Raw genomic sequence first — 12,505 nt, 5'->3', positions numbered from 1 at the left:
AATGTATTTCTTGCACCATTCTAGAAATATCAGTACGTACCTCTTCCAGTAAAAGAAAGATAAATTATCATAGATAACTTTCATTCAAAAAAAATTAAAAGAGGTCAGAATTCTTCACTGTGTATTGTACATGTATGCAAGGATTATTTTCTTCTACCTATTGAAACAGAGATTTGAGCACCAGAAGACAGACTTTAGTAATCTCGAACTGAGGTGGAAGAATACCATTCTCTTGATTAGACTCAACATCTCAACTAAACCTTACAGACAATATTCACTAGCACTACTACAGGGTATTACATGAAATAACTAACAAGATAGCCTATGCCAAAAAAGATTCCAAGCCTCCTAATCTTTCACAATCATTACCATGATCCTTCCTTTCTCCTTCATCTTTTTGTGCTTTATCAATTCCTCCTAGATCATGACAAGCATACAAGCTTTGTAAAATAATGTTTTGTGCCAGTGAAAACGGGAAACACGTGCCAGTGCCTTGTAAATATTAAACAGTAGTAGTGGAAGCAAGAGAATACTGACAATTAACTATAACTGTAGAATGGGAATGGAAAAAAAGCCAAACCACAAACAGAAAAACAAAAGCATTCCTCTGAGATATAACCATTTCATTATCATTTCACTAAGCTACCGCTCTATGGGCCAAAAGAAATGGCAGGCTAAACCTCTAAAGAAAACAAGTCACAAGCATCTCATATATGTCAAACCTAATCCATAAAAGTAAACACTACTGCCTGTCCCTTTAGTAAACAGGTACTGTTTGTTTGCTTTTTTATGTGGCCTACTATCCCTACACATAGCTGCATACAATTAAGAAAAGGAAGTCACACAAAATATTAGCAAAGTACTCATTTGAAATATATGGGGTCTCACCAATAGCACCAAAGTGCTATTAAGAGCAAGTAAACAATTAAAAATAAGTTGCAAAGAAACAAGTGTTTGCTTCTGTTTAAAGTAATTACAGTACATGAAATCCATTTCTCAATTACACAGTGCGTGCAGTGATTCCAACAGCTTTTACTGTTAGTTTTCTATCTACAACTGTGAATGTATTTCTTCAACACAGCCAATGAAATCACCAATATAGTCAGTCATGTTTGCTAAATCTATGTAAGGATTTACACTTCTGAATATAAAACAGTCTAATGAGAATCTAAGCATTGAGTGTACAGAAGACCAAACCAAGTCCGCAGACATACAGAGGGTGTTACAAGTTCTTTCAACTTCAAAAAAATCACACAACTGAACTGTTTTTCTAAACAAGTCTCCATAAATGCAAAGTGAAGTTTATCCACTTCAGTCATCCTTGCGAGTATCTTGAGACTCTGATCCCAGGACTAAAGTACAATAGCAAGGCTGCACAATTCAGCAAAACAGATGTAAAACTTACCATAGAAGTCACTGATCTGGCATCTTCTTCATAATTCACTACAGGTGGTGGCTCTTTTCCATCATTTTCTTGAACCTTTTGTTCCAGCAGTTCTTTCTGGGCTGCAAATTTTGCCTCAGAGCACCTTAACTGCTGAACTGTTTGCTTAAGTTCTTCCAGCGCTTGCTTTTGGCTCAGCAAGAGTACAATACTGCAGATAAAAATAACAAAGAATTTAAAAATACATGATTTAAAATACATACTTTGTTTCATAAAAGCCAAAAAAAACCAAAAGGCAAAAAATAAAGCATGAAAAGTCCTCAACAGAATTATTTGCTCAAAGGCATAAACACACGAAGCAATTCTAGAAAATTTTCAAAGCTACAAGACAATGCAAACACACACCCATTCTCTTTTCTCAATCTATCACAAAAATCATGCTGTAACACATATCGATGAAGCTACTATTTTCCTCCACTTTTAATTGAATTTATAAACACTGGGGTTCCCTATCCTTTAGAGAAGAAATAAATTTTTAGATTATGATTTTCAGTGATGAGAAATCTGCTGCAATCCACACAGTTGTTGTAATAATAATTTGCACTATTAAACTCACCTTACATCCACAAGGGTGAAGCTCAGCATCTTGGGTGAGGCTCAACAATAACATAGGGTCTAGAGCTCTTGCATTTGGAGTGGACCTCATCACTTTCTTTCCTGACCATAGCCTTGTATTGCACCAACATCATAACCTCTGGCTCAGGAAGCAAGATTTCATTTATTGCTCAACTACCCTTACCTTTCGTCTTGTCTTGCAGCACTGATGCCAGTGCCATATGCTATGACAGCAGTCAAGAACATGCAACAGTTGGACAAGATCTTCTAGGGACCACAAGCACGTGCAAAAAAATCCTGACCACTCTGCACTGTAGCTAAAGGGTGAAAACGGGGTTTGCTGGAGGAAGGCATGACCAAGTACAAATTAGAACTGAAGTGATTTCAGGAAAACTTTTATCTTACAACTAGAAATCTAAGCCAGATTTCATGCCTTTTAACAAGACCTACAGGTACTGGTGCAGTCTGGACTGAAATCAACTCCTCAACACCACAAACACCTGCTACCCACAGCAAGAAACACACAGATGGTCTGAACTATTTTCAGAGAGAGATAACCGATAACAAAACAACACGGGGTGGGGGAGGGGGTGCAAAAACAAAAGAAAAAACCCCAAACTCATCTAGTTCAAATACCGTACAAATACAAAGTTTATCCTTTAAGTAACATGCAGCAAGAAAGGTAAGGCAAGAACCAAAAAATTTGAAAATACACTGTGAGTACATGTGAACATCAACGAAAGAACAGGAAAGTATCTAATCAAAATATTGATATTGTAAATACACATAAGGTTTTGGGTATGAAAGAAATACTACCCAATGTATCAAGCGATAAGATGCCTTCAACAAACAGCTTCAAGACTTCTTCAGTGAATGAAAACAGGATTACCTGGGGACTTGCATTCCAAATTACTGGTAATGTAAACTAATATTTATGACCACGTTACTAAGGTTATGACTGACTGCAACAAGAATCAGAAAAACATCACTACAGACAGACGGCTTCTTTATCTATTGTATTAACTTCAGTTTAGACTGTGATGTGAATATTTTTTCTAACCAGAGGTAGAAAACCTAAAGATCTTGACCAAGAATGATTCTTTATAATAATGTTTTATTTACAGGTCTGTAAAATATTTATCTCTTGCCTTCGTTATTTACTATGCAGTACTACAGGGTATCAGATCTACATTCAGTTTTGTCAAGAAAATGCAACAAAGAATGAACTTAATCTGACAAGTTCCAGACATATTATTGCATAAGAAAGATTACTTCTTGCACAGGATTCTGGAAAAGTCTGTCAAAAATTATATCTACACATGAACTCTGTCAAACAGAGAGGCAATCTGAACTGACTCCTTTTATTCCATCAAGCTGAAGTTTATCATACTAACCAATGGTCCGCTTCTTGAGCCATCCCAACACTATGACAATTATATTAAACTAATGGACCTGCTCAGTTCTGCAATGAATTAGGACTTGCAGTGGGTAAGGGTTATTTTAGAGATGGGAAACTAACTTACGGGTTTTTTTCCCAATAATCACTTCTCACAAAAGCAGAACAAGATTAATGGAGGTTATTTCTTATTTATGTCTCAGGAATTGCTTTATAGACACTTTTCCCTCAAATTATTGTATTTTGAAATTTCATTTTGACTTACTCAGATTTCTTTTCACAAGTCTTAGAAGACTCTTCTATTTTTTTCTCCAGTTCCAACACAAGTTCCTCTTTGCTCAAAAGGGTTTGCTGCGTCTGAATTAGTTCTTCTATTACTGTTTTTAACCTGTAAGACATAGATTTCAGAAATCCATGTTGTGAATATACAAACTGTATATATCTGGGAACACTATATTTTTTTTTCCTGAAGATGAAAAGGAGCATTACTCTTGAAATTATCTTACTCAGTGCTTGGTGACCTTTTTTTCTGGATATACCTTAATATTACATTATTAACCCATATTACTACAGATCCCATACTAGCCACTGTATACATACAAGGCTACACAATGATCTGCTGCCTGCAGGCTCTCCTATCTCGAATTTTTTTTTCCCAGAATGTGTGTTGAGTTCTGTGAATTAATGCCTTCCTAATATACTTCTAATTTATGAGATACTTTATGAAAGATTAAGTAGATGTTAAATAAATACACAGAATCAGTAGTCAAGTTCTATTCATCTCTAGAAATAACAAAAATATAAATTGACACTTTCTGTTATGAGTAATCTGTATATTTTTCTCTACAATTAACTTTTTTTAAAGCCACATAATCTTTGGCAATGTTTAATTCAAAGGAAAAGTAAAACTTGTACAAGAACACTCAATACTAACAGAGAAGGGGTTATTGCACATTAAAACCATTATTGACACTGCAATTATGCTGGCAAACATTCCAATAACTAAGAAGTCACAAATGTACAATAACATTTGCATTCTGAATAATGCAGATAAATGGGCCACATAATGTTGACTTCTAAAATGCATATCAAAATACGTATGTTGACTTCAAGCAATTATTAAGCCAGGAGAACAAATTTTTTTAAAATAAATAAATAAATATGTACACGTTATTTCCTTCTCAGCATTCATCTATCCATCTTTAACTATCTTACCCTGCTTCCCGTGTATTTTCAAGCCCAATTTCAGTAAAACTGTTATTGAAGTAAACAGTAAAATAGTAAACAGAACAAAGGTAAAATACATATAGTACTTACCACTGCACAGTTCTATTGCCCCAAACCATTCCAGATTGGGGAATGACACAGAAGGTCAATTGAGAGTAATTTACATGGACTTTAGATATCTAGGAACCATGTTCCATGCCCTTATATACCAAAGTGTATATCTGATTCTAAACATTGAATTAGTTCTCTCTCCTCCTGATATGTTTTATACAATGTTGGTTAAATATATTCTTTATTCACACAGTCCTGGATCTTATCTTGGAGACTTAAATTACTATTAAAAAAGCCATACAGTGAATGATAAAAGTTTATTTCCCAAATGAATGAGCATCTGCATGCGTTTATTTTGAGATAAGGGAAATACTTAAAACATTTCTCTCAAAGTAATATCCCCACAGCTTCCTTTTTAATAAACATTTTTATTGTTTTTAGGCTATCACAATCTGTATGCTGAACTTCTCAGAAATTACAATTTTCTTACACATTTTAATATCAACTAACTTTTCTCTTTTAATACCTTGAGAAAAAAAGTAATTACCAATTTTGTAACTGCAGATACTTGCTTTTTGATCAGCTTTCTAATCAAAATTTTAATCAAGATTATATTGGCTTAACAGTTGATGTACAGGAAGCAGATGTTACATCTAATGATCAAGCACCAATATTCAAGAAATTAAAACCAAATTAATAAGATTGTTTATCACTGGAAGGTATAAGTGTATACATGCAGAAACAACATATTAAAATATTTTATCATTTCAAAAATATCAGATTTTATATTGCAGCATCATATTGAAATAGAAAGTTGATGTAGTTCTCCCTAAACATTCTGAGATACTTTGGGATGTTTGTTAGAGAAAATAAAACAAAGCAACAACATACACACTGAACTAACTTGTTTCCTTGTATTCAACCTGTATTTTTTGTTTTAAACAATATTTTTTATCCAAATTGGCTAGAAGTGGCATCTCTGCATCTGCCTTGTATCATCTTAGTTGTGGTTTGCCAAAGGAAGTTTCTTGTCACCTTTTCTTTGCCTCCTGGATAAAATCAGTTCAACAGAAGGGGTTTTATTACTAGCGAATTAGTCACCACAATCCTTATTAGCTTTAACAACCACACAGTCCCAAATTGTCAGGCTTCAGTGGCATAAGAACACATAAAATGAGACAAAAAAAAAAAATCCAGAAAGCCGACATCTTCAAACTAGGTTCTGGCCACCTGGAAAGCTACCTTTCATATTTCTTTAGTCGTTAGTACCATTTTGCCTCAAATATCAATAAAAATAAATGCTTGTGCTTACAGAACTTGTATTTCAGAAAACTTTTCAAATTAATTTGGATATTAATTCATATGCCTACTATCAATGCTTACTTCATTCTGGTTGCTTCCTCTTAGTTTTTAATGCATGCGTCTTTGAAGCATAAACTTTTATTCTGTTACACTTTTCAGAATATCTCAATATTAGTCAATGACCGTCATCAACATTTATCAGGAGACATCGTACCTCTCATTACTTAGAAAGGTTAGTGAGTTAACACTGACTTTTAACTACCTCCTTCTGTCACAACTTTATTCATAAAAATAAATTTACCTAAAAATGTAAAAATGAGCCAGTTTTCTCATCATATCTCCTTAAAATATATTTTATGAAAACTTATGAAAGAGTAACTTATGAAAGAGCTGCCCAAGCTCCCGCAACAGGCCCTGCAGCTGCCCAAGCTCCCCCAACAGGCACTGCAGCTACCCAAACCCCTGCAACAGGCACTGTAGCCGAGCCAAAAGATCAACCCATACCAGTATCAGTCGCCCCTATACACAAAAAGAAATACACAAGGAAATCGGTTCGCTTAGTGAAAGATGATGATGAACAGGGACCATCACGAGAACAAGAAGAGCCAGAACCAGAAGTGATCACCCGATCCCTGTCCCTGAGTGAGCTGCGAGATATGCGGAAAGATTTCAGCCGCCTTCCAGGGCAGCACATTATTACCTGGCTGCTCCGCTGCTGGGATAACGGGGCCAGTAGCCTGGAACTGGAGGGCAGGGAGGCCAAGCAGCTAGGACCCTTGTCTAGGGAAGGGGGCATTGACAAGGCAATTGGGAAGAAGGCACAGGCCCTCAGCCTCTGGAGGCGACTCCTGTCAAGTGTGAGGGAAAGGTATCCTTTCAGTGAAGATGTTGTATGTCGGCCAGGCAAGTGGACCACCATGGAGAGAGGTATCCAATATCTAAGGGAATTAGCTGTGTGGGAGATGGTTTATTATGATCCGGACAACACACAGTTGCCCACAGACCCCAATGAAGTCCAGTGTACCCGACCCATGTGGCGAAAATTTGTACAAAGTGCACCATCATCGTACGCCAACTCACTGGCAGTCATCGACTGGAAAAGTGAAGAGGCACCCACAGTGGACAAAGTGGCTGGCCAACTCCGGCAATATGAAGAGAGCCTTTCTTCCTCCCTCGTCTCGGCTGTGGAGAAACTGTCCCAGGACGTCTGGCAACTCAAAGAGGATATATCTTACTCCCCACCTGTACAGACCCCTATTGCAGCTGTTAGGAGTAAGCGTTTTTCTGCTCCAGAGAGGGGATATAGAGCATACACACCACGAGGTATCCTGTGGTTCTATCTGTAGGGGTGGAATGTGTTGGGTTTGCATGGCAAGGTTTTGGCAGCGGGGGGGCTACAGGGGTGGCTTCTGTGAGAAGCTGCTAGAAGCTAGAGCCAATGCCAGCTGGCTCTAAGACAGGCCCGCCGCTGGCCAAGGCCAAGCCAATCAGCTTGTGATAACATATTTAAGAAGAAGAAAAACACTTAGAGAGAGAGAGAGCTTTTGCAGCCGGAGAGAGGAGTGAGAAGATGTAAGAAACTCTGCAGACACTAAGGTCAGTGCAGAAGGAGGGGGAGGAGGTGCTCCAGGCGCCAGAGCAGAGACCCCCCTGCAGCCCATGGTGAAGACCATGGTGAAGCAGGCTGTCCCCCTGCAGCCCATGGAGGAAGGATGAGGGGGTGTAGAGATTCCACTTGCAGCCCGTGGAGGACCCCATGCTGGAGCAGGTGGAGGCACCTGAAGGAGGCTGTGGCCCGTGGGAAGCCCACGCTGGAGCAAGTTCCTGGCCAGACCGGTGGACCCGTGAAGAGGGGAGCCCATGCCAGGGCAGGTTTGCTGGCAGGACTTGTGACCCCATGGGGAACCCCACGCTGGAGCAGTTTGCTCCTGAAGGTCTGCACCCCATGAGAGGGACTCCATGCTGGAGCAGGGGAACGATGAGAGGAGTCCTCTCCCTGAGGATGAAGAAGCGGCAGAAACACCGTGTGATGAACTGACCGTAAACCCCATTCCCTGTCCCCCTGTGCCGCTGACGGGGGGAAAGTTGAAGCCGGGAGTGAAGTTGAGCCCAGGAAGATGGGAGGGGTGGGGGGAGGTGTTTTAAGAGTTGATTTTATTTCTCATTCCTCTACTCTGTTTTGCCTAGTAATAAATTAGACGAATTCCCTCTCTAAGTTCGGTCTGTTTTGCTCATGACAACAATTAGTGAGTGATCTCTCCCTGTCCTTATCTCGACCTACAAGTGCTTCGTTATACCTTTTCTCCCCTGTCTAGTGAACGAGGGGAGTGAGAGAGCGGCTCTGGTGGGCACCTGGCCTCCAGCCAGGGTCAACCCACCACAGTATGTAAAGCTGTCATTCTTCCCTCACACACTCGATAAAATAAACAACTGAACCAAAAATTATTGATTCTGAATCAATATACATCTTTGAATCTATAAAAACTCTGTGAAATAAATCTACCAAGTCTACTGGATTTATTATATTTGGTAGATACTGAAGGTAGTTCTCCTCTGCAGAAACATAATGTAGTACTTTGAAGATCCAAGGCCATGATCCCAATAGTAAATATCAACAGTCAAATTTCTATTGTTTCAGCACATACAGAAATGATTTTTTAAAAGTCATCATCTATGGATAAAGGATGCAATATTTCTAGGCATACACAGTAAGCTGATGCAAACATCTGTAGGGCTTTTTTGACTGCAGTGGTTTTAAAGCAAGACTATAACAAAATATATCTAAAATGCAGTTAACAAGGTATATGAGCAAAGGCAGTTACAGAGAAGTAAACAGTTCTAAAAGGAAGGGTTCTCAGCTGCACTAAAAAGCAATTAAAAAAAAGGACAAAGAGGATAAGAATAAACAGTTTTTACAGTGCCAGGAGCTAGTGGAGCTCCAGAAAAATCTGCACTGCTTACTATGTTCAAAATAATCCAAATGAAAGGACAGTTTAAAAAGTGACAAAGAATGCTGACTGTACAATATTATTTGAGGTAGGTGGAAGGGGCTGAACGTGAAGAATACAAAAGGGTTATTCTGGATCTTATGATACTCAATACCTGGACTGTCATTTAGAATATTAATTTCAATGCAATCAAAATAGGCAAACATAGAGGGGGGGAAAACAATTCAAAGCTTTATTTATGTAGTGAATGGCTCTAAGTTGACTGTTACCACTCAGAAATGAGATCTTGGAATTACAGTAGATGATTCCATGAAAACACTGGCTTGATACATTGCACGGGTCAGAAAATTATTTTCTAGGATTTGATAAAAACGAAGCAGAACAAGAATACAGGAAACCTCAGTATGCCTCTCTCTAAACTATGCATATGGATTACCTGTGCGATTCTGGTCATTCATCTCAAAAACAATGCAGTAACCTTGAAAACATTCAAATAAAGATGACAAGCTTGATAAAGGATATGAGTAAATTTTGTGAAAGGATAGACTAAAGCTAAAGATGGCTCTGAAAAAGAGATCACACAGTAGGACTATGACAGACGTTTACAATATCATGAGCAGAAAGGAGTACATTGCTCCTATTTTCTTTCAAAACAAGAGCTTAAGAGCTATAAAATGAAACGAAGAAGTAGTGGGTTCATATAATATGAAGTTGATCTCTGGAATTTCTTGACCAAAAATTCTGCGGACAACAGATACTTGTACATACTGAACTGACTGGACAAATTCATGAGAGAAAAACACCTCTAAGGTTATTATAAACTACCTCAAAGGTTATTATAAACAAATACTACTTCTGTCTCAAAACATTTCTGAGCTGAAAATTATGGGAGGCTGAGAGATCATTCTGAGGAAACAGCATTGCATGATCATCCTGCTCTTGCTCTCCTCCCTACACTTTTCCCTGTTGGCTAATGTAGAGAGAACTACGTTGGTTAGGTCAGTCTTTGGTCTAACCTAATACAGTCAAACTTTTTCGCTCAGAGTCCTAAATCTATAGCAGAAAGTGAAGGCCTTAAAGACAGCAACACTTAAAAAAGCTATTTGATTCCTGTCCCAAAAATAATATCACACCATAAAATTTCTCTCTCAAATTCATAAGAGAATTTGAAGTGGATGAATGCAAGATTTGTAACAGGACACACTGGAAATTGTATTGAAAATGTAGATGTGTAGGCAAATATGCAGACACACATTTATGAACAAAAATATGCATTTTATCAGAATCATTTACTATAAAGCAGCATTTCATCTCTTAGACATGCTGATGTCTTGTTTCTAAACAATGGGATACAGAAGACAAGCTGAACAAGAAGTTATTTCTCTTTCTGAGCTATGGAAGGCAAAATCTTTCAAAAATTGTAGTATTTTATTGAAAAGTGAGATTCAGTGTGTATTTTTTCCTGTTACTATGCTGAAGTACATCTAGATGTACAGCATTTACATAGTCTAAGCAGGAGTAATCTCAATTTAGTAATAATGCAGAATATATTATAAGCAGAAACATGTTTAAAGGGAAGGCAGGGGCTTTAATTATCAAGAAATCCTTTCATAAGAAAGATGAAGCTGCTTCAGGACTAAGGAGGAGTGACAAAGGATGCTGAAACTTCATTTTAAAAAGGTTATTTCAATACTTATGAAGGAATACATTTACAAAAAGTAATCAGATTGCACAAGAAAAATGAGAAGATGCTTAATGACTTTGAAAAGGAACTAATAAAATCCAGAGATTCTGTCATGTTGAGAAAACACAGTGATAAGAAAAATCTGCAGAAGACACTGCAATGTGTTTACATTTGAAATACCTCACTGCTATTAGGACTCACTATGATTTTCATTTTCAGAAAAACCTACAAGAAAGAAGGATCATAGCTTGATTAAGCAGATGAATTTTTTTAAAAAACTTAAAGAAACCCCACAACACACCATTGATAACTTCTTTGGATCAGTTATGCTTTCTAAAGGAAAAAAACCCTTCAAATAAGCCACACAAGGACTGAAATACAGTAGAGACAACAAAAACATCATCAACCTATACAATTCTGAATTTTCCATTTTAAATTGCTATGATCGATATAAAAAAAAAGGTACAATTAATAGTTGCAATCTCACAAGTGACTCCATCATACCATTTTACATCACAAGCTAAGGCTGGTAAGAAGAACAAGAACATAATAACCTCAGCAGGAGATTTGTTCCCCAGTAACAAATGATTAAAGGTGAAGTTGGTAAAAGTAATGAAAAGATTTAAATAGGCAATATATTAACAAAATACAGAGAGAGATAGTTTATCACCCTGAATAGCTAAAAGCTCCATGAAATGCAATACAACAGCTACATCTGTGTTAGTTATTAATGCATTTTAAAGGTTATAATAATGAATAAGATTTTCCTTTGGAAAACAATAGCAAACACAAAACTAATGAAATAAATATATTCATGAAAATATTCTGCATGGCATTTTAGATCACTGACTACATAACTGTACTCAGTGGTTTCATCAAAAGATTTCAATATTCTTCCTAGAGTACTAAATGTGGAAACACTTTTGGGAAGATGAATCAGTATGTTCCCAAGGAGGATTCATGATGGATTTAGGGCATTGTATAAATTAACTGTCAAGGAGAGGAATATATACTTCAGCAAGGTTTTTGACACCATCTCTCATCACATCCTCATTACCAAGCTTAGGAAGCATGGGTTAGACGAGTGGACAGTGAGGTGGGTAGAGAACTGGCTGAATGGCAGAGCCCAGAGGATTTTGTCATAAGCAGCGCAGAGTCCAGTTGGAGGCCTGTAGATAGTGGTGTGCCCCAGGGATCGGTACTGGGTCCGGCCTTGTTCAACATATTCATCAATGACCTGGACAAGGGGATGGAGTGTACCCTCAGCAAACTTGCTGATGATACTAAACTGGGAGGAGTGGCCAACAGACCAGAAGGCTGTGCTGCCATTCAGTGAGACCTGGAAAGGCTGGAGAATTGTGCAGAGAGGAACCATATGAAATTCAATAAGGGCAAGTTGTAGGGTCATGCACCTAGGGAAGAACAACCCCAGGCACCAATACCAGGTTAGGGGTTGACCTGCTGGGTAGAAGCTCTGCGGAGAAGGACCTGGGAGTCCTGGTGGACAGCAAGCTCTCCATGAGCCAGCAGTGTGCCCTCGTGACCAAGAAGGCCAATGGTATCCTGGGATGCATTAAGAAGAGCATGGCCAGCAGGTCGAGGTAGGTTATCCTCCCCCTCTACTCTGCCCCGGTGAGGCCACATCTGGAGTACTGTGTCCAGTTCTGGGCTCCCCAGTACAAGAACAGGGAACTACTGGAGAAAGTCCAGCAGAGGGCTACGAGGATGACTAGGGGAGTGGAGCATCTCTCGTATGAGGAAAGGCTGAGAGAGCTGGGTCTGTTTAGCCTGGAGAAGAGAAGACTGAGAGGGGGTCTTAGCAATATCTTAGCTTACAAATATCTGAAGCCTAGAGGAAGGGGCTAGACTCTTCTCAGTGGTGCCCAGTGACAGGACAA

General features: G+C 38.4%; 1 protein-coding gene across 10 annotated transcripts in view; it reads right to left on the bottom strand.

Moving 5' to 3' along the window:
- The window catches only part of FER (FER tyrosine kinase), a 186,777-nt gene that overhangs the window by 128,074 nt on the left and 46,198 nt on the right, over positions 1–12,505 (bottom strand). For all 10 annotated transcript variants that reach the window (XR_008574637.1, XR_008574639.1, XM_054809463.1 and 7 more), the window contains 2 exons: positions 3,661–3,783; positions 1,406–1,595 (listed from right to left, as the gene is read on the bottom strand). Coding sequence is in view for 8 of the 10 variants with exons in the window: in XM_054809463.1 (XP_054665438.1) it covers positions 1,406–1,595; positions 3,661–3,783 (313 nt within the window). In the remaining 2 variants the exon portion in view is untranslated. The remainder of the gene's footprint in view (positions 1–1,405; positions 1,596–3,660; positions 3,784–12,505) is intronic.

This window comes from Grus americana, chromosome Z (assembly GCF_028858705.1).
Source record: "Grus americana isolate bGruAme1 chromosome Z, bGruAme1.mat, whole genome shotgun sequence".
Classification (NCBI taxonomy): Eukaryota; Metazoa; Chordata; class Aves; order Gruiformes; family Gruidae; genus Grus; species Grus americana.
The sequence above is the reverse complement of the archived record's forward strand: the minus strand, read 5'-3'. Positions and strand labels throughout refer to the sequence as shown.